Here is a 23030-nt window from a genome sequence, read left to right as displayed (position 1 = left end):
ATCACAAAAGACTCCGCCTTTCGTTCTTCGGCTGTGATTTACGTATACAAGTACTTAAATTCGTAACAGCACTTTTACAAGAAAAATAATAATGCAAAAACATATAAATTTAAATATATTTTAATCTGTGGTTGCTTTATAGGAATATTACTTGAGGAAAAATATGTATATGTTTTTTATGTAAATAATACACCATAGAAAAATAGTTCTCTTTTGGAAACTGTTACCGTTTTAAGCTAGTTACATTCACTTAGTTTATCAACACACCTTGGCGGCAAGTCATGCTAACAGAAATATATTGAAAAATCCAAATTAAGCTAAATATGTGGAGAAAACGTAACACCGTGTATTTTTAACAATCTACGCAAGTATTTTTTTTACAACATTTATCATATTTACGAACAAACTCGTTTTTCAGTATTTTCTTTGCCGCGGAATGTTACCAAACGTTAGGACTTGTGTAATAACAGGCTTGCGTTACTGTCTCTTGTCCAAATGTCACAGAAGGACGACTCTGAAAATGACATTTGGGAGTACAGACCCCTTGAGAAGAAAAGAAAAAGGAACGACTCACCGTCTGGGACCAAAAGAAGAACAAGAAGCACCTCCAGGAAAACTAAGAAGCAAACTTCTGTTTCAATTAAGTCAGATAAGAGTTTGAACAAAGCAGCAGAAAGGAGGGATTCATGCACCACAACCGGTAACGAAGACGCCAGAAGCAGCTTAAAGTCTCACAATTTACCCTTTAATGCATCCAAAACGCAAGACTCCACACAAAAAAGCAACGACAATGTTGTCGAGGAGCCAACATCATCAGAAGACTTCTGTCCAGTCTGCCAGATGCCATTCAGCATTTTGGTCGTGCAGACCCAAAGATGGCATATCGCTGAATGTCTGGACACTCCAAGGGACAAATGCAAAGGTACACACATCCAGATAAAACTCACCCTCAAACTGACCGAATGGATCTAACACTTAGATTGTCGTGTTCATGTTTTCCTCTGCAATAATATGTGCTCTTATAACAAACGTACACATCTAGGATAATTGTTGAAGATTGGCAAACTGTTGTCATTCCTTTAAGATAAAAGCATAGGTGCAATCTGATATGAATAATGTGAAAGATACAACTTTAAAGGATTGAAGATCAACAATAAAAACTTGATTTAATTAATCAAGCAGTTTTTTATTGTCTCATCAACCATGTTTATGAAACAAATTTGTTCCTAGGTCCCATTTACAAGGTGCAGAATAACAGCAGGGATAGAATATTTATATAAAAATCATATATAAATACTGAGACCTATACTGTACATTAAATAAAATTATTTTTGGCCCATGCAATATAAAATATTACTATAAATTATTTGTTTTGAGTCCCCCCCCCAAATATTATGTTTTTATAAGGGTTATCTGTTAAAAAAAAGTAAACAAAAAAATTGAAGATAACTCAACATTTTTCTAAATTTGGAAAAAGTTCGATTTTGTTCTCATTAGTTTCAAGAGTCACTGCATTGTTTTCTAAGTGTCTTTAGTTGTTTTATAAAAGTTCCATTTAGTCAAGTCGTAACTAAGGCAACAACCAAGCCTCTTTTCTTGGCTTCTTTTCTGTAAATGCTTAGACCGTTTTTTAGCCGGCTAAGGGATATGCTGAGCAGGATTGTGTCATCAGCATACATACTCCAGGTCAGTCAGATGGTAATTGCGACCCTTCATGGACTTGCTCATGGGCCCGGGACATCAGCTGATCCATGATGAGGTCAAAAAGATGAGGAGCTGCCGCACAGCCCTGGCGAACGCCACTGGAGATGGGAAACCAATCTGAGTCTTTGGCGTTTACACGGACACTGCTCTCTGCGTTGCTGTAGAGCAGACTGAGTAGAGAAACAATCTTGGGTGGTGCTCCAAGGGTCTGTAGGATATTCCACAGTGAGGAATCACCCTTGGGTTTCCAGAGGGGCAGGATAACGGCTCTATTTCAGTTAGTCGGAAGCCTCTCTGACTCGTACACCTCATGAAAGATGTGGGTTACCCACTGGATGTTGTGAATCAGGAGCAGACCAACAAAAAAGCTGTTTGAAAAAGAGTGTATGTGTAACATAGAAAATATGCTGGGCGGGCTACAAGCTCCCTTCTTCAAACTCTCAGCAATGGGGAGGCGAAGGGGGGCGGGGGTGCTTTGCACTGGTGGTCCCAACCACAAGTCATAGGCGAATTTCTGATGTCTAGAAAACAACACGGAAAAGGTGTTTAATTTGCTATCTTGCCCACAGAGTCATTTTTTTTTTAACTCTTTGTTTTGAATGTCTGCACAGAATGTACAGATGGCCTCCAGTGCTCTTCCACCATTCCAAACCACTACAAGAACTTCAAACACACGCTCCTCGCTCACAGTCGTGCAAACAGCAACACGGCCATCGTCGCTCAGTCCCAGGAAGCCGCCGTGCCTCCCAGTCCGTGCCAGGTGAACATCTGTTCGTTCGAGGAGTTGCAGTCTTGCTCTCCGTGTTCTGCCGCCTCATTCAGTCCCAGTTTCTCCCCACAAGCGACTCTCTCTGGAACTCCTCCTTCAAAAGCAACAAATGGGCTTTTGTTGCTGCGCTCTCCAGGACCCGAAGACTTTAAGAAAAAGAAAGGCTGGTCTACTAAAAGCCAGACGTCTGTTGTTTCCTCACAGGAGCTTTCGTCTACTCCTGTCAAAGAAAGCAATACAATGAAACCATGTGAAGAGGAATCTCTCTCCAAAGACGACGAGGCCATATCCTACTCTCCTCTGTCAGAACTCCCTGCAGAATCTGATACCAAATCTCTTTTTAATAATGATACATGTAAAAACGAAGACTCCATGACACTTTTTGATGACAGCTTTTCTGAAGATGAGCTCCTGGTGGATTTTATTGGTGGAAATGTGGACGCCACCAGCGAGCCAGTGAGAGATCCGGCCTCCTCAGACACTCACCTGCCTCCATTTTCCTCATTAGCTCATAACCAAGAAGCTGCTTCCTCATTTGCTGCAAACAGAGCCACGCCCTCTGTGAGTGAAGGAGCATGTGGCCGTTCTGGTGCTTGGATGAAGTCACCACAGAGTCTTGTTTTGGAGCACCTGAGAGAAACTCTTCAGTCCTCACAGGGTCAGTCCGGCGTTCAACCAGAGCAAAGCATGCCGCCTCAGAAGGGATCCAAAACAGTGGGACAGGCCTCTGGTTTGAAGCAGATGGACATCGGGTTGTTTTTCGGCCTTAAACCACTGAAGGAGAAAGAGGCTGCGAACGGACCGCATGTTCTCGACGGCTCCTCTGTTCAGCCTGCTGGGGAGAACACGGGAGGGAGGAGACCAAGGAGAAACGGGCAAAGCAAAGGGATTACCAAAACTCCCGGTGACGCCCAGCAGGATTTGAGTTCAGCAGGTGGGCAACAAGAAGCAGCGAGAGGAGGGGCTCAAGGGTGGAGAAGAAGAGGGTGGAGCAGAGTTAATGCAGATGGAGAAGTGCAGTTACCTCGCTGTCCATTCTATAAAAAGATTCCAGGTGAGTGAGTGGTGTTCTGAGTACATTCTGTCGTCTTGAAATGTTTTTTTTTTTTTTAAAGCAGACTTTTGTACTTTTTTAGGCACCAAGTTTGCCATCGATGCATTTCAGTACGGAGAGATTGAGGGCATTTCTGCATATTTCCTCACACATTTCCACTCGGATCATTATGGAGGACTGACCAGAAACTCCACACTTCCTATTTACTGCAACAAAGTAGGTAAACCAACCTGAAAGGAATGTTTTTTATTTTTTTTTCTGTGCTTTCTTTTTCCTCAACAGCTTTTCTGTTCTGTGTAATCTGGAAATCCTTAAATTTACCTATTTATTTGTTGTTGAGCATTTGCTCTCATAACTTGAATTGAGCAAATTACGCCATTTCTTTTCCCTGTTTTGCTTTTATTTTCTTGGTTTTTCCTTTTTCTAAAACATTCAATTGAAACCATTAGGTTGAGGTTTCAGCAAACATCAAATATTGTCAGATTTTTCTCCTCCTTACTGTCATGTTTGGTTAGCTCAGATGTTTTATTTTGAAACTTGTTTTTATAGTTTTAAGCTTACTGAGTTCCACCTACTCATCAGAACTTTATCAAATAAAGTTTTTTTGTAAGTAAATACAATTTGGTTTAAGCCAAAATCTGACAATTTCTTATTGAAATGAATTAAATCAGAAATAAAATGGTAGTTTTGTGATCAAAATGACATTGATTCATAGGTTTTTCAGTCATATCCAGCCATTTACATACATTTGATGGAAAAAGAGAGGAGCTTTGCACTTGTTCATATAACTCCTCTCTAACACATACCGTGAATACTAAGGGTTGCTTTTCCATCAAATTCATTGTGTCTTTACCTGGTCCGCTTATCTAACGGGACTGCAGTGAGGTCAAGGAATAAAAATTGGCTTTTGGCTTCCGGGGTGAATACTAATGAAACGATAACTCTGAGTATTTGGTCAATGAGAATTTGAATCCCTTGTCTGTGGGTTTTATGGGTTCACTTGTGCAGAATAATTTGCTTCATCTGCATCTCATTTGGCTTTTATCGTTACAGTTGGAGTGTGAATGAAATCCTAAACACTTTTTTAAATGTTATTTTTGGGAGAGGGTGGGGTTAACATATTTACCCTCCACCTGTAATATTTTGGGAAAATGTAAAAGTTCACCTGTCAAATGAGTTGGTGACGTTATTTTCCCAGAGTTAAAAACTCTAAACAAATGTTTTTTTTAATGTGATCGGTCACAGAAGTTTAACCCGAGGTGCTGGATGAGCCGCAGTCTAGAAAAGAGGAAAACTCAAAGGGAGCGAGGTTATACTATGTCCCGAAAACGGCATTTTTTTTCTTTCCAGATCACGGGGAACCTGGTGAAGAGCAAACTGAGGGTAGCAGAGGAATATGTTCACATCCTCCCCATGAACACAGAGGTCATCGTAGAAGGAGTCAGGATCTGCCTCCTGGACGCCAACCAGTAAGTCATTTGTGGCTTCTGATGACAAGAATTGGTAAAGATCCACTCCATTCATCTATTTTAAAATCATTCCTAGTGGCCTTTAAATGAAGCTGATGCAGTTTTTTAGCCCAAATATAAAAGCCTGTATCGTTTTCTAAGACCACGGGGCGCAGAGCAACCCCGAACCCCAAACGGTAATCTTTAAAATGCCACAAAAACATGTTTAAAAACTCCATTTTCATTCGTTTTTCTTTTAAAAGACACATCATCCGTGGATTTGTTCTTATTTTTCGTCCCTCTCAGCTGTCCAGGGGCGGCCATGCTGCTGTTCTTCTTGCCTGATGGACAGACGGTCCTCCACACTGGGGATTTTCGAGCTGACCCCTCCATGGAGACCTACCCCGAGCTGCTCGGCTGTCGGGTCCAGACGCTCTACTTGGACACCACGTAGAGTATTCATTTACTTTTATCCAGAAAACACCAAAGCACAACTGAGGAAATCCGAGGGATCAAACCAGGCTCCAAATCATTCCAAAAGCCTCAACTTTAGTGCTGAAAACCTACAATTTTAATAGTGTCTGTTGTTTCCCCCCATTACTAAACATCCAGTTGTTGTTTCTCTAATAGTAGATTCTCTTTCTGTGTTTTTTATTAAATTAGACCTAAAATCCCATCTTGTAGTAACTGGAAATCATAAAGTGATTTGTGCTTTTATTCTTTATTTTATTTCCACAGGTACTGCAGTCCTGAGTACACCTTTCCCAAACAGCAAGAGGTCATCAACTTTGCAGCCAACAGAGCCTTTGAGTCGGTCACCCTGAATCCCCGCACACTTGTGGTGTGTGGCTCCTACTCTGTGGGGAAGGAGAAGGTCTTTTTGGGTATGTGTCCCACAATATTGTTTGTTTATAAGGTTTATAAGCTCTGACACTAAAAGATGAATTTTTGTGCTCTTGATAAATCTTATCAAATGTATAGAAGTGTTTTATTTTTTTCTATTTTTCTTTGAGAGGAACCTCAAATTACTTGAAAAAGTTTGGTTTAGAACTTCACAGTTTTGGTCTTTTTCTGTTGCAATTTGTTTGATTTCAGTTAATGTTGTTGCAAATGGATGATGTCTCCCATCTACGGAGCCGTGGACATGACATTAGAATTTTTCTTTAAATTAAAATAGAAATTGTTCACTCAAATTATTCATTTGTTGCCACATATTAGTATTTTGGATGCACACATTATCATTTTATGGCCAAAATGTAGTACTTTGTGTGAACAAGTTAGCATTTCATTAGCATTTTGTGCACACAAAGTAGCATTTTATGACCACAATTCAGTATATTTTGTGTACAAATTAGCATTTTATGACCACAATTGAGTATTTTGTGTGTACAAATTAGCATTTTGTGCATAAGTAGCTTTTTATTAGAATGTTTGCAAACAAATTAGCATTTAATTAGCATTTTGTGTGCACAAAGTAGCATTTTATGGACACAATTTAGTATTTCTTGGCCATAAATTAGCATTTCAGTATCATTAAATCTTACCACAAATTGCTAATTTGTGGCCATTAAAGTCTAATCTGTGCATCCAAAATAGTATTTCAAGAGCCACAAATGATTCATTTGAGGGTTTTTTATTTTTTATGCAGCTCTGGCAGAGGTCTTGGGGTCCAAAGTGTCCCTCTCCAAAGATAAGTACAACACCATGTGCTGCCTGGAGTCAGAACAAATCAAGAAACGGATAACCACCGACTGGAAGGGAGCACAGGTCCACGTGCTACCCATGATGCAACTCACCTTCAAAGTGAGCTATTTAAAAGAAGATCCTATTTTATGTTCCAAAGTTCATTAAAGTAATTTAGTTTTTTGCTCCTAAATGTGGAAAATGTTTGAAATCTTTATTTTTTTCGGAATGCACAAACCAAATTCTCTGAAATAGAATAAATCGGAACTTTTGGTCATTTTTGCAGAAACTCCAGGATCACCTGGCGCGGTATTCGAGTCAGTATGATCAGCTTGTGGCCTTCAAACCCACAGGCTGGACCTTCAGCCAGCAGGTGGGATCAGTGGATGACATCCAGCCTCAGATCAGTGGAAACGTATCAGTTTATGGTATGCTGCCTCCTATTTATTTATTTATTCACTACTGAGCGTTTACTCTCAGCTTGAATTGAGCAAATGAAGCCTGGATGTTTCCTGGTTTTCATTTTACTAGAACGATCCTTTAAAATCATCAGCAAAAATAAATTATTGTCATATTTTTCTCCTCCTATCTGTCACTTTTAGTAAATCACATTTTCAGTTTTTATTTTGAAACTTACGTTTATTATAAAAAAACACTTTTTATAAATTTGATCCTTTAAAAGCGTTTATTCTTATTAATAAACATTGTTGACTTTTTTCAAACATAAATCGGTCGGTTGTGCATGTGTATTTCCTTTGACTTATGGGTAAATATCTTGACGGGTGTCAAGCAGAAGAGTTGATTGGAACCTTTTGTGTGACTGGCAGGAATCCCCTACAGTGAACACAGCAGCTTTCTGGAGCTGAAGCGCTTCGTCCAGTGGCTCAGGCCGCTGAAGATCATTCCCACCGTTAACGTTGGCAGCTGGGCGAGCAGGAAAGCCATGGAGAAGAGTTTCAGAGAGTGGCTCACCCAAACAAAACCGTAACTTGGAACCAACAAACCTGAGCAAATCCTGGCCAGTTTCTAGGAATATACAATACTTGAAGAGGTTGGAGGTCTTTTAGTATGAACATCTATGTTATTATTTTACCATTGATGTGTTCAATAAATGATTACATTTAAAAATAATGATCCTTTTTCTTCCCCAGTTTATCTTTTACTGTCATGTTCCCATGTTATACTGAACGTTGGAACTGAACAAAGCAGGCGCGTTGCCGACTTTATCACTGCATCCTCATCCAAGCTTTAAAGCTGTCTTAATGTTTTTATTCTTGCAAATAAATATTTTAAACACTTTTCTTGCTTTTTGTCATCTTTTATATCTTTAGTTTTGCTTTAGTTCATTGCACTTTTTGAGCGTTTTTATGCAAAGATTGCTGTAGATTTTTGCTGAATTGTTGCATCTATAAAGGCAGCAGAGACAAAATCCACACAAATATTCATGTTTCACGGCTTTTCTAGACCTGGATTGTAGGGAAAGCGGTCTAAGTAGAGAATGGCTTATTTTCCTTCCTCATAGAAACTTCAAACATGAAGAAGTCCAGCCTTTTTGCAGCTCCCGACCACCAGTGATGCTCTTTTTTTTTCCTGCATTCCTGAATACCTCTCAACCGTTGCAGACTAATGAATAAACTCTTTTTGGGATCTACAGATGACATGTTCATTTATATTCCATTTGAAGGGCGCGGGGTTCTGGGAATTGTAGTTTTTAGGGAACATTTTAAAAAACGACGATTTTTTTCTTCCCCTGGAGGTTTTACTAAATGTCATGTCACAAGTTTCTCCTAATAGGTAGAAAAATCTTGTATGGATTCATCCCAATCTATCTGAGATTTTTCTTTACCTAGAGGGAACCACAAAGTTCTGCTTAAAAAAATAGTATCAATGGGCTGCAAGCCTTTTAACCACAAACACATTACTAAGTTACTAATCTTTGGCTCCCAGTCAGCTTTAGACGTTGTGGTTCTTTTACTAGTTCATAAAAGCTTAAATGGACTTGGACCATCATTTTTGATCAGGTTTACTTGTAGTTTATGACCCACCTAGAACCCTCAGGTGCCAAATGTCGGATCAAAAACCCACAGCGAGGCCACATTTTATAGTTTTTATATATATCCACATTGACTGTATCAATAATTAATTTGATTTATTATGAATGTGGGATGTGAATCTGTGTGGGGTTTTATTTATTTTTATCATGATTTCTAGTTTAACTACTACTATTTTTACTTTACCTTTTTATTTTATTATGAAAAGCACTTTGAGATGCTTTATAGACAGGAAAAGTGCTTTACCAATAAAGTTAAATTTGAATTTACATAATCTGCTCCCAGTAAATGTAAAGTCTGGAACAGATGCTAGTTTAAGCTTTTTTTTCTTTTCTTTTTTTTTTTACTTTTAAAACTTTATTGAAGCAGTGTCTAGAATTCTAGTATAGAATTAAAAATGACCTTTTTTAAAACAATAATCCAAGATGATGAATTCAATAAATCTTATATAAACAAAATATACGTTAGGGGTGTGAATGCTAAGAGGAAAAACGGGGAAAAAAACAAAAATGTGTACAGACCTTATATATAGCCACAGTAAAGAAGCATTAAAAAAACCCAAAAAGTTTCAGAGTTTATTAAAAAACAAAATTTCCTTTTCATAATTGACATTTGATAATTTACCACATTGCAATAATTCATTCAAACATTGAATTTTGGATGTTCATCAATCCTCATCGACCCTCAATTTTAGAATGTTTTTCTTTTTCTTGGTGTCTCTATGTTACATGTGGGAATGTTCACAGCCACCGCGCATCCTATGATGCATTTCATCCCCCACTGACATTTAATGCCGCTCCATCAAAGCCCATATTTTGTGTTATTTTGTATTAGCTTTAACAATTCAAAGTTGTTTTGAAGTCTCGGCATCTTGCTGGGGTTTTATCTCTGAGGCAGCAGCGACTGATCTGTGCTCTCTGGATCTGCAAAAAGCAGGACTTTAAGTCGCTGCGGGGTCTGAGTGCAGGTCGAACAAATTAATTTCCTCACAGTTGGATTGTGTTTTTAGTCTCAGGAGGCCCTAAAAGGAAAAAAGACACAAAACCCACATGGTTCCTGCTAAATAAAAGCTTTTTGACTCCATAGTTCTACCACATAATCTTAGATCATCTAAGTTAGTATAACAGTTTCATAGCTGGCTGTTAATTATGCTGCTTTAATATTTAATGTAGAGAATTTTAATTTTCAAAATTGTTTTGGATAAAGAGTTTCAAACATCCTTCACATTACAAACAAAGGGGTGGGATTATATAAGTTTGCTTCCTTCCACTCCCTTTCAAGCAATATTTATTAATATGTCTAATTATCCTAAGTTTGATTTGTATGAATGGATAATGACTGTATTGTTTTTCTGTATTATTCTTATTTGATTGCTTGAAATAAACCATTTCAAATCAAATCAAAGAAAACCAAAATAGAAGTATTTTAACTAAAAAATATACACAAATGTTTTTAAACAGTTGAATTTAATCACAGTGGAGGAATTAAGTATTTGATTCCTTGCTGTTTTTGTTGGTTCGGTAGGTTCATTTAAACAGAGAGAGATAGAATCAAGAATTCAACTTTAAAGAATTTATTTAAGTGTTTTTGCATTTTATTGAGTGAAATAAGTATTTGAAGCCTCTTGACCTTGTGTCAAAACACACAGAAGTCAGACGCTTCTCAATGATGAGCTGGTTTCTGCACATTTCAAGTGGAATTTTGGTCCACTCTTCTTTCTAAATGTCCTCTAAATCAAACTCTGAGCTTCAGATATATGCTTCTTCTTCAGCATATATGGTTGTCTTGGTTGTTTGTTTTGGGTCATTGTCCTGTTGGGAGACCCAAAGCCTCCTGGCAGAGGGAAGGAGGTTCTTACTGAGGATTTGAATAAGAATGGGGTGAAGTAGCTCTGTGCAGAAAAACACTCCCCACTGCATAATGTTTCCACTTCCGTGCTTGACAGTGGGAGGTGGTGTTCCTAGGGTCATAGGCAGCATAAATGTTCCTCCAAACAGGACTGGTTTGGAGCTCTGTGTGGTGGAGTGTCTGCCCTGAAACTGGAAGGTCGTGAGCTTAAATCCAGGCAGAGTCCTGCCAAAGACTCTAAAAATGGGACCCAGTGCTTCCCTGCTTGGTTTAAACCATTTGGTGGTTGGAAGTTGATGGGTCAAATTTCCCACACTAATGTTCTGACCTCCCAATCACGCTCTAAGTCATAAAGGTGCCAAACTTTTTAAGCAGGGGAACTTTGCGAGTACCATAAGATGTCAAACCACTGTGGCATACAGTCTTGCCAATGGTTACTGTGTTTCCAGCTACTTTGACATCATTAGCTAACTCCTGCTGTGTTGTTTTACCACCATTTCTCACTGTTCTCATGATCATGGAGACCCCACCAAGTGAGATCTGGTTTAGAGCACCTGATGGCTATGCTCTTGAGTTTTGCCACAATTAGTTGTCCCCTTAGCCTCCAGCTTCCTGCTGATGGGTTTTATAGTTCATTCCGGTCTTTTTTAGGTCTACAGAGTTCTCCCTTAAATCCACTGAAAGCTCTTCAGTCTTTCCCTTGATTTTTGGAGAGTCTGACTGATTGTTTCTGTTGAACTTTATACAGGTGATTAGTTCACATGTCTTTAGTTCAGGTGACAGATTGATTAGGAGAGCCTTAATGGTTCCTGGGGGATCGAATACTTATTTTCCTCAATGATATGCAAATAACTGTAAAATAAATTCTTTAAGGCCGATTTTGTGATTTTTTTAATCACTGTTTAAATGAACCTATCATTAATTTGACTGTGAATTTATTTTGAAGTGGGCAAACCAACAAAATCAGCAAGTGATGAAACACTTCTTTCCTCCCCTGTACATTGCAAACATACCATTAGTTTTCCTGCTTTAATTGAAAAGTCAGCAAAGGAAAGTGGAGAGAACCTAAAAATGCTTTTTATTTCAACAAAGAGACAGATTTCTGACAGTAGAGACTTTTATTAGGAATGACTTCACCGTTTAAATAAATCAGTGCCACAAAATTATTTTATATTAAGTGCAGCAGCAGGGAGTCAATTTTTCATCGTATTTTCCAAATTTGCCAATTCCAAGGTTTTCTAGAGGTTTCTTTATTTATTTACATCATTAAAACCTAAAGTGCTAACAACGGTAAAACATCTGGGATACAAGGTATATATATATATATATATTTATGAACAAGTATATGGCGCCATAAGGCTTGCTTTGTGTTTAATGTGTCTTAAAGAGGAAATAGATCAACAGGCACAAAGCATAAATACACATAGAAGAACTGGGTTCTAATATTTCTGACACCCAGAGTCGTCTTTATGTCTGAAGGAGGCGGAAATCGAGCTTTATTTATTTACACTCTCATGCCACTGTCTGCATAAGTGTTGACCGACTTCTTCTGCAATATTCCTGTAAAAAAGATGTCACCAAACTGGTTTCCTTTTGTTTTGGCTGCTGATTGGTCACGGAGTTTTAATGTGATGAGCCATCGTTTCTATGAAAAGGTACCCATTCTGGTCCTGCAAGGAAGTTCTGTGCCCTGATCCAAAGGATGCGGCGCCAAAGAAACATCCATTACTTGTGGTGGAATTTCTGCCGTACAATTGATTCTTCAAAACTACTTGTCATTGTTGTTTTTTTTTTTTGTACAAATACCTTCAGCGTCATCATAAAAGTAATTAAATTGTACATTTAAAAATATTTTGTTCTCAAGTCTTTCACAAACGTGTAATTTTGCGCTTAGGTGCAGGTTTTGATTCATACTTTAGGCTAACAGCACACAAGGAGGTATGAGGAAACTCATTTTTCTGCCTTTGTTTGCACCTAGGGCGACGCCACAGAGCAAACATTTACAAGAAAACATAATACGCTCTTTGGATTTCACTTTAAAACAATATTCTTTTAAACGTAATCAAGCTCCTTTAGGAATGTGCAAACGAGCAGGTAGACAAATGCAACAGAGGTTGTCCTGGACTGATTATTACAGATGTTGAATACATTGATTGTTCATGTTAGAACTAATCAGAGATATAAAGGAGAGGAGAGCATCTCAGCTGTTGCAGGCGCTGTTTCGTGAATGCAGATCTCCTCCAGAGGGACGCAGGATGGTCACTTTTACCTGAAATCAGATTTGCATTCGCGTTGGCTGCATACAAATGGCAGCATCACCAGAATCTGAGCGCGTCCGTACCTTGTCCTTTAGACTCTTGCTGACGAACATGTTGAACTCGTCCAGATTTACCGCTCGCAAGTCATTGACTGCTAGGATTAGGTCTCCTTTGAGGAAGAGCCCCAGAGTCTGCTGCTGCACGCCGGTCCACGAGGACACCCTGACACAGAGACGTTTCGTAAACAGCTTGTAAGCTCTCCCTTGTTTGTCTGGACATGCTTTCTCAGGCCTTTTAGGGCTCTGGTGCAGACAGTTAGAGGCATTTGGGTTAAGTAACACTGCAGATTTTATCAGTTTGAACAAGAACATGAACTGTAAAGTGTTGGTGCAGAAAAACAAGTTAAATTTAGACGCCTTTTCAGGGGAAAAAGAATGCTTTCTCTGAACTTGGGTATGATTTGACTTTTTTTTTAAAAATATCTTTGTCTTTTCCGTTCAGATTGGCCCACATCTGAAAGATCAAGTATCAAACAATGAACTCAAACATGAACATTTATTTAAATTCAGTGAGAAAATATATTCTTAGCATTATCTTGACGTTCTGGTTGGATCCTGTGACTAAAATGAGTGTAAACGGTGCAGAGGGACAGTTTCATGCCACAGATAAATCTGAGAACCGCAGAGGTTATTTGAGGCTAAGAAGCACAAAGCTGCAGCTTGTCATTTCCATTGAGCCATTTTTTTGCCTTGTTTTTTGATAGGATACTGTTTCAGTGCTGTCATTACCACAACATTTACTGAATTGGAACCTAATAACTGCAAAAACAAGAAATAATGAGACATAGTGCACTGCACTCAGCTGAACTTTCAGTCATGGAAATTGAATTTGCTGGCAAATGTGCCGCATGCATCTGGAAGTTGAAAGCTTCCATGAATAATAAAGTCTGCACAAACATTTTGATTGCAGCGTGCGTCCCCCCAAATTCCTCTTTGGATAAGCTTCCCTTAAAATATCTGGATCAAAGCGGCTCAGCACAGGTGACTTTTCAGATTAAAACACCGTGTTAACACGCGGCTCTGCTTTTATTTTTGCCGTTACCTCAGTTTTCCATTCTTGTCGACGAGTGTGAGATGCTTTTTTAAGTCTGCTGTACTCATCTCAATGTCTTTCTCTACAAAGGCAACAGCGCTGTGAACGAAATGCAAAAGGATTAAATTTTCTCAGTGTGTATATGATGACATTTTTATTTGCTAACCAGAACGAATAGGAAATAAAAGTTTAAACATGTTAAATAAAATGTTGATATATCGTAACCCACCTCTTCAGACAAGCATATCCACCATAATTAATTTATGATTCTATCATCTTGTTTTGTTTTTTAACTAATGTTTCATTCTTTAAATTGCATTTTATAATTGTTTTGTATCTGTAAGGTAACCTTGGGTGTCTAGAAAGGCGCAATATAAGTAAAGTTCGTTATTATTATTATTATTAATAACTTTATCTGAGCATGTTAAAAACATGTTACAGAAGCTAAGTAAGGTACTTTTTTCCCCTGAACACTCATATCAATGTTTTTGCCTTTTAAACTAGCAACGCAACTAGCAATAACCCAGAGTGTCATAAGTGATAGTAAATATCACATAAAAATGATATAGTAAACTGTTTTTGTGGATTTTATCAGGAGGTTTTGAACAAATGTTGATTAAAAAAAAATTACTGAAAATTCCTGTCAGAAGTGGGCTTTATGGGGTTAAACATAAAACAAATAATACTAGAGATGAAAGCAAAAGTACAAGAAATCTATTTTTATGTAAATTAAAGTAACTCTACACTCGTTATGATTCAATGAAGTTCATTGTGTCCATAAGTTCTATTAAGCACTTAAATTATTTTTTATCAGACACTGGGTTTGTTTTGTGTAAAACCTACCGACATGTTTCGGCGGAATGCCTTCCACCTTCGTCAGGGTCGTCATCAGATGGTGGCGTGTGACGTCTTTAAAAACAGCTGATTGTGACTGAGGCGGAGTCACCTGTCAAACTTTGACAAGTGACTCCGCCCCTTGATGTCCGTCTTTCTCTGGAGGATGTTGCTCCAGGTGTGAGAGAGCAGGAAAGCCCCCTGATCACGGTTCATGGAAGTGTGGGCTTGTTTTCTTATCTCCGCCGCCTCCATGATCCATCTGCGGTGTCTGTTGTCTTCTGTGTGGAGGACTTTGGCCTTTTCCCAGTCCATGATATGGTTTTCTTGTTTTCAGTGATCCGTTATGGCTGATTTCATGTTTTCTTGAACTGCCTGTTGTCGTCTGGCTCTTGTTAGTATTTTGTTTGTTTCCTTTTCGCATTCTTTTTGATGTTCTGATTTTCTTGTGATGAAGGAGCGTCCTGTTTCTCCGATGTATGTTTTATTGCAGGTGTGACATGGGATTTCATAAATGACATTGCATTTTTTATTTTGTTCAATCTTATCTTTTGGGTGAACCAGTAGTTGCCTGAGTTTTTTATACGGTTTCACTGGGGTGCTGATGTGATGCTTTTTCATGGCTCTTTGGATGCGTTCTGTGATTCCTCTGATGTATGGCAATGTAACCATTCCTTTGTTTTCTGGTTTTTTCCTCCTTCACAAGTGACAAGTGACAAGTGACTCCGCCCCTTCATCAAGGGGCGGAGTCACTTGTCAAAGTTTGACAGGTGACTCCGCCTCAGTCACAATCAGCTGTTTTTAAAGACGTCACACGCCACCATCTGATGACGACCCTGACGAAGGCGGAAGGCATTCCGCCGAAATATGTCGGTAGGTTTTACACAAAACAAACCCAGTGTCTGATAAAAAATAATTTAAGTGCTTAATCTACACTCTTTAGTTGATTTGTATACAGTTGTACACAAAGTAAACAAAGTTCACGTTTAACCAGGTATTTCTGTTAAAAATTGAGGTTTTTGTAAATGACATTTCACTGGGGTTTGGTTTCCAGAGGTTAGATTTTAAATATCTCAGGGAAACTTACACAAAATCCGACGAGTTTTCCATTGAAGAAGAGGTAGTAGAGCTGCAGCTGGATGCTGAAGAGCGAGGTTTCTTTTCACTGTCAAAGACAGAAGAAGTGATGAGGTTAGATCTGGAATATATCAGCGAAAATGATTTGCATTGTACGTAGCGGCCATGTGACACGGCCAAGAAGTGTGCAAAAGATAAGGCAAAAAAGAAATGAAAGAATTATGGGATACTAAACAAAGTTTTTGCACATTTTATTAATTAAGGTAAAACAGTTTGTTTGTAAAAAGTGTTTTTTGGTCTGATATTAACCCAAAGAACTTAACAAAAAAGAGATTGAGGAAATGAATGACAGGTTTCAAGCATAGGGTCCCCCCCCCCCGCAAATAAAAGGTTTCTGTCAATTATGCAAAAGCGGATCAGATATCTTGAGAGTTTTAAAAAAATACCCTGTAAAAGAAGCAAAGCAGGAACCATCACAGAGGAGAAACTGGCAAATTTCCCATTAGGAAGCATGCTTAATAGAATTCCTTTGACCCTTGAGCCAAAAGATGATAACAAATATGTTTATTAGTTTGGCAGGACACCAACAAGTGTCCTGCCAAACTAATAAACATCTTTTCGTCAAACAGTTGGCTGGAAACCAGACTCCTCATAGTGAAATGGAGATTTTTTTAATGACGTTTAATAGGCCTGCACAACATACCGCACATTTATCATTATCGCAAGTTGTGCTATATGCATATCGCAAAAGACAGCGAAAATTGCAATAAATGGTTACCTTAAATGTGCTAAAACAATCTTATGGAAACTTGAAGCATTTAACGAATCAAATAAATCCCTTCATGCATTTGACCATTAGGAGGGACCCCTTCGCATTGTTGACCAATCAGATGGAGCCCTATGATGTTAGATGTTTGCCTCCTATGTTGACGATGGTCATTTGGAGTGTAATTTTCAAAACTGTAGCAATGAAATGGGAATGATGTTTTTAGTTGTTTTGCTTTTTGTTTATATACCGCAAACTACATCGTTATCGCAATTTTAATCTCTAGTATCGCATATCGTGAGTTTTCCTCATATTTTGCAGCCATACCGTTTAATACCTTAGCAAATCCGTTAAAAGAAAACAACAGAAGGTGGTGAGAACAGCTGATCTACTGCACAGACTTTGTGTGAAAGATCAAATTGACAATGCTCCTTAAAAACCAGAAGGTCCCACTAAAGATCCTTCCAAGAAATAAAAATCCACAATGTTGGTCTGGTTTGACTCTTAGTCCGTTCAAACTTTAAAATCACTGCATTTCTTAAAAAGCAAAAAAACAAATAGTGTCCTCAGATGTGGTTTAGACTTCAAAATCCAAAGAAATTCTGCAAAAAGAAAGAAGAGTAAGAAAACAGAAAAAGCACATTTTTTAAAAAATTATTTAAGCCTGCTGTTAGAGTAAAATGCATTAACAGAAAAAACAACATTGTGTTTGAGCCCCTTGTGGAGTTTCTTTTCCTTTTGCATTTGTGAAATGATCTCCAAACACCTACATACTTTTTTTTCCTCTACAAAAAAACATTTGCAACTGGAAAATAAATGTACAAGTGCAGCACAATTGTGTGTTTTGCCGTATCATTTTGTCCTCGTGCTTAAACACATTTGTTGCAGTTATAGAGTACTTACGGAAGTGTAAACAATACTTACTGGTAAAATACTTTGCACACTTGCCAAAACGTACTTTCTCATTAAAACGTTTTTTCTTTTATCCCTCAGGACAGCACAAGTTTTCATTTGCACAAACACAAACAGATCTGCACAGACTAACACAAGTTACAAAACCAGACAGGTTTTTTGTCTAAAGTGATTCATCATCGACCAAGCAATTATTCTTTTTCGTAATTACTTTGCCAGATACCAGGAAAAATTGCCATTAAAATTGTGAGGTTGTAACTTTAGTATTTGTTTGTGTGTAATTTGTGTGTTGCTGGCAACATACTGTAGCTGGTGTTAAAGGGTTAATAGTCTGAACTGCCCTTACGGGTGGATAGGGGCTGTCTGTGGCTGAAAAAGATGGCCCATAGGAAATTTCAAGGTCATCGACGGCTCGATAAGCCTGTAGGGCTAAATGTTTCTGCAACAGGCATGCTGCCAACAACAGGTTAAAGCGAACACTTATACAACACACTAAGGAAAGCACGGGTAAAGTAGGTGAGAGGCAGGCAAGCCGTATAGATTTTTCATTCTTTCAAACACTTAGACACATGACCGGGCTAAGTGGGAACCAAACATGCAATCCTGCAAGCCTACAATCATGGGTCTACTGCTCAACTTTGCAAGTGTGCAAAAATGTTTCAAAATGCGTACTTTTTTTTCCTTTCTTGCACTTCCTTAAACATGTTTTTTAGACTAAATGTGTTTAGACAAGAAGGAATTGCACAAACTTTTTTCATCAGTTGCTCAAATTCGTTATTTACGTGTAGACATTATTTCATGACTGCAAAAATATATGAAAAAATAGAATTTCATACACTCAGGTCTATAAATGTGCTCTTTCCGGCTCTTACATAATGTACCAAAAAAAAAAAAAAATTACACAATGAGACCAAACACAAAGTGGCTGAACTAGATCCTGAAGAGAAAATACAAAACATACCTGTCACTGTCAGATTTCTCGTTTTCAGTTGAAGCGAAGGGTGAAACTCTTATCCTGATGTTGTCATAGGCTTCATTGAAAGACCTCAACAGGGTCCCATCCCTAACAACTTCTCTGTCACTGGAAACATTCATTACAATGAAAAGCCTTTATTTGAAACAGCGAATGACAAAGTGCTTTATTTCTAAGAACACTTACGTGGCTGTATTTGTGTCTTCGTTCAGCTGAAGGTTCTCCATTGTTTCATATCTGAAAAAGAGACTTTAATCAATGAGTGGGTTATTAATAGTAATGTGTGATTTTTAGCAGTGAACACTCACAGTAACTCTGAGCTTTCATTGTTCTTTGGTTTGTTTTCCTCCAGCTTAGGGTAAGAAGAAAAATGACAGATAATAATAATAATAATAATAATAATAATAATAATGGATTGGATTTTTTGCACTTTTCCAGACGTTCAAAGCGCTTACATTGTGTCCATTATTCATTCACTCCTCATTCATACTTGGTGATAGTAACTACTGTTGTAGCCACAGCTGCCCTGGGGCAGACTGACAGAGGCATGGCTGCCATTTCGCGCCTAAGGCCCCTCTGACCATCACTGGGATCATCCATGCACATTCACACACCAGTGGAGGCCACACTGGAGGCAAGGAGGGTGAAGTGTCTTGCCCAAGGACACAACAACATTTTGGCTGGTGGGAGCGAGATCGAACCGCCGACCCTTCGATCATTGGACGAGCCGCTCCACCGCCTGAGCCACTGTCGCCCCCCCAGATGATAAATTCACATTGATAACTTTTGTTTGTGGATTTTTTATACCAAAAATCTGTATAATAATACATCCACGTTGGAATAACCTACTATTGGTACTGTGCAAAGTGGTGGATGTGCAAATCTGTTTGATTTGGAAGGGTAAGATACTGGACGTCGAGCATCCTGCAAGCATAAAAAAAATCTTTTCATTCCTATTTCACAAACACAAAGGTGCAAACAATAAAATTACAAAGAAATATATATATATATATATATATATAAACCAAAACCAAAACCAAAACATTGATGAAGGCTGTGCTTCTCACCATTGCTTCTTCTCTGGTGTTGTAGTGAACATCTGGCACTGATAAAGACCTTATCTTGGTTAAAGGATGAAGCACACATACATCAAATACTAATGTCATTCATGTGCACAGTAAAGTTTTTAGTTTATTCATGCAAAAACCTCTAAAGTGTCATCTTTTAGGAAGGATTAGAAAAATTCAAATCAAAACAAGGCAAATGTTTAACAGCTTTTTTTATGGCAAGTATTAATGATATTTGGTTGTTCTGATATAAAGCAGAAAGAAATGTTTACTTTCCTACTTGGACAAAGTAAATACCAGAAATGTAATGGATTTTATGAAAAGAAAAGTATTCTTAAACACGTGGTGGCATCACTAGGAGCAAATGTTGCCTCTTTATGGCAGAGTAACTGCAGATACTAAGTGGTTTTGAACGATCATTGTTATCATGTAATAAAAAAACGAACAAAAAATCACCTTTTTCCTTAAGGTTTGACCAATTTCAGGTGAAAGTGAAGAATTTTTAAAATAATACATATACATATACATATCAATCCAATCAAAATTTTGGAAAAAATAATTCATATCAATCTTTTAAATATCTTATATACATAGTTAAGTTGGCATTAATAAAAAAAACAATAAATAAAATTTGAATTTGTGATAAAAATCTGTGGCAAAACCAACCTTTTTAAGTTCAGGTGGGTTTTTCTTTTTCACCATGGGACCTGAGATAGCCTGGCAAAAAAATAAATACAAAGTAAACAACAATAATGGAATGACAGCAACTAAACTTTTCTGGTTTTCTCTTTATTATTGAGGGTGCTGCTATAGTGTTGTGTTATTTCTTCAGTTTACATATAGGATCATTTATTTACAAAAGAACAGGATAAGGTTTGGGCTCAATTAAATTTCTCAAAACCTCCTCAGCTCTTTTCAATGTTTTTCAGCCAAAAAAAGCTGACCTTTATACTATGCTCAAATTCCAAAAAAAGCTAAAGAAAACCTTTTTTTAACATAAGATTACCAGCCTTACCTCCACTGTGTGCTCCCCATTTGAGACTTCCTTAAGAAACATTTACATAAAAAAGAAATCACCATTAATGAGGCAGAAAAGAGGAAGGACCTTCAATAAAAAGCAAAGCTTTGAAATTACTTCTACTGAGAGGAATCTGAACGGGCGGTCTTTCAGAGCATCAAGCAGGACAGAGAACCAGCTGTCCATTTCTTCACTGGAGGAAAGAATAAAAAAAAAGGTTCATTTTAGAATCAACTTCTGCACATAATTTAAAATGCAATTCCAAAACGACACAAACAGAGGAAATAATGAAACTTGACGATGTTAAAGTGGGAAATAAGCAATTACCAAAGGGCAGTCTGTAATTGGAAGGAAACCATAATTTGTATTTGATTGATCAAACGTCCCAAAATAGTAAATGACGAGGAGGGGATGCTCTGAAAGAGGAAGACTCGTCCTTCATGCTGCGGCCTAAATTTGTTTGAACCATTATCCAATTTAAAAAAAAGTCATCATGAAATAAAAGCAAATCCTGAAAACTCAAACAATTTTGTACTTTAAAAGATGTTAAATAACATTTGAACTAAATTGGTTTATGTAAAAAAGTAATGTAATTAAAAAGTCCCTTTTTATTAAAAATGACATCTCCCTTAAAACCTGTTATAAAAAGACCTCAAAGATCCTCCTAAACCACATCTCACCTTTAAAACGCAGCTAAGAATATTGAATAATTTCTTTTTGAAAAGTGTGAAAACTAAAAATGACTCAACCATTATCCACTATAAAAAAGCGATTAAAAAATAAATGAAAACATAATTAAGTTTGTACTTTAAAAGACCTTAAAATATGAATTTGGTTAATTTTCCTTTATTTTTAAGTATTTAAAAAAGCCTCTTATTCTATTAAAAATGACATTTCTCTTTAAGCACATGAGAAAAACTATCATGCAAAGATCTGAAAAATCAACATAAACCACATCTCACCTGTAAAAACTAGCTACAAAATTCAAACAACTTAGCTTTGAATGTGTGAGGAACGGATAATGACTGTGAACCTGGTCTCCCCGCGGAGAAAGTAGTCACGGCGCTCAGTCTTGATGTAGACAACATGGTCTGGGGAGCATTTGAAGGTCTTCTGGATCCATTCCCATTTCGGTTGATGTTGTGGGTTCCTGTGCAGCAAAGAGACGCTGACAGAAAAAAAGAAATAAATAGATCTCAGTTTAAGTACATCCAAAACACTCAAGAAAACAACGATTGTAGAAAAGTAAAACGTGAAATATGCAGAACACACCGTGACAATTCAATCTCTCCAAGTGGCTTTTGCCCTTCATCATCTGAACTCCTGAAGTACATCAGCTGATGATGACCCTCGCTGATTTTGAAGAGAACGAAGAAACGCTTCTTCCATGATTTCTATGAAGGAAACAAAACATTAGATTACTAGCTGTTGTATTGAAAAACACACAAAAACATTGTCCCAGGATGTCACCTCTGTCTTCATTGCATATTGAGGAGGAGACTTATACAAGTTTCCAGATTTAACCTTAAGGACGACAGATAAAGGCCTGAAGAACACAGATTCTCCTGCAAAACAGATATCAGATTTAGCCTATACCTAAAAAATAATGTTTATTTCCAAAACAACTTCACTTGTAAGGATGAAACTATTTAGCACAGATACACAAAATGTAATATGTGCATTTAATTTTTAATTATATTGTAATAAAGTGAATATGTGGTGCTATGGATGCAAAAGAATTGCAGGAAGTAAAAATAAACCACCTGGAGTCACCGGGCTCTTCGATCTCTTTAACATAGTGACCTCACACCTGAGAAAAAAAAGAAACAAAGGAGTCAATCAGTCCTCGAAACATTTAAATAAGTAAAACTTTAAACGATGTCATCCTCAAAACGTTTCCCTGAGGATGTAAATCTAGAATCTACAAACAAAAGCCACACTCAGGACCTGGTTCTTTAACTCCAGCACAGAATGAAATTTTTACAGTTTTGTTTTTGTCAAAAGAAAGAATATTTAACCTCTTAAGCTAACCTTCCACGCATGTAGTCACATTTTGTGGTAATATAATCCAAAATGAGATGCCCATGCATGTGGATGCCAGGTCTTAAGAGGTTAAATCAAGCCTTTAAGCCCAAATTTAATGCAAACAAAAGCATAGTGTTCAAGTGCAAAGCAGAAAAGGAGGAGCACCTCACCTGTGCAGTACCTGCTACTCTGTGAAAATGAGAACATGAAGCAGTTTTTATATAAACCTTGGATCAACTGGAGTTTCCAGTTTGTTTGTTTTTCCTCTTTCTTGTTGAGACAATAAAAGCCTTCAAGCATTCCATAGCTTCATCTGGAACAACTTCGAAGGCGTTCCACCTTCAAACAAAACACAGCATCAGTTCTTGGACGTTTAGATTGAAACCGAAAGGCGTAAAAACTTTAAAGAATTAAAAAAAATGGTGCATTCTAGTAAAACTCATCGATGGGG

The 23030-nt window shown here is 37.6% G+C and overlaps 2 protein-coding genes across 4 annotated transcripts; one reads left to right on the top strand and one right to left on the bottom strand.

The window, feature by feature from the left end:
- Positions 1-252: 252 nt before the first annotated feature.
- Positions 253-7958, top strand: dclre1a (DNA cross-link repair 1A). Of its 2 annotated transcripts, XR_910650.3 has the most exons (10): positions 253-922; positions 2316-3527; positions 3610-3743; positions 4878-4996; positions 5282-5425; positions 5714-5859; positions 6624-6778; positions 6945-7086; positions 7486-7709; positions 7810-7958. XR_910650.3 is itself a non-coding variant. In XM_004080264.4 (9 exons), exons 1-9 carry the CDS (start codon positions 496-498, stop codon positions 7644-7646), a joined length of 2640 nt encoding a protein of 879 aa, XP_004080312.1. In that variant the 5' UTR covers positions 253-495; the 3' UTR covers positions 7647-7958. The 2 variants fall into 2 exon arrangements, 1 of the variants encoding a protein (XP_004080312.1); XM_004080264.4 differs by having other exon boundaries at positions 7486-7958.
- Positions 7959-11618: 3660 nt separating this feature from the next.
- Positions 11619-22803, bottom strand: plekhs1 (pleckstrin homology domain containing S1). 2 transcript variants are annotated; one of them, XM_023949704.1, is made up of 17 exons: positions 22750-22802; positions 22318-22364; positions 22025-22119; positions 21827-21948; positions 21588-21722; positions 20672-20747; positions 20552-20581; positions 20203-20253; positions 19537-19590; positions 19319-19393; positions 18778-18821; positions 18656-18706; positions 18458-18577; positions 15829-15906; positions 13917-14006; positions 12899-13037; positions 11619-12826 (listed from the first exon to the last, which is right to left on the bottom strand). In XM_023949704.1, the coding sequence occupies exons 2-17, from the start codon at positions 22349-22351 to the stop codon at positions 12758-12760; spliced, it is 1263 nt and encodes a 420-aa protein (XP_023805472.1). In that variant the 5' UTR covers positions 22352-22364; positions 22750-22802; the 3' UTR covers positions 11619-12757. The 2 variants fall into 2 exon arrangements, with proteins under 2 accessions (XP_023805472.1, XP_023805473.1); XM_023949705.1 differs by lacking the exon at positions 18458-18577 and having other exon boundaries at positions 22750-22803.
- Positions 22804-23030: the final 227 nt, after the last annotated feature.

This window comes from Oryzias latipes, chromosome 19 (assembly GCF_002234675.1).
Source record: "Oryzias latipes chromosome 19, ASM223467v1".
Lineage (NCBI taxonomy): Eukaryota > Metazoa > Chordata > Actinopteri > Beloniformes > Adrianichthyidae > Oryzias > Oryzias latipes.
This window is presented reverse-complemented; position numbering and strand designations above follow the sequence as displayed.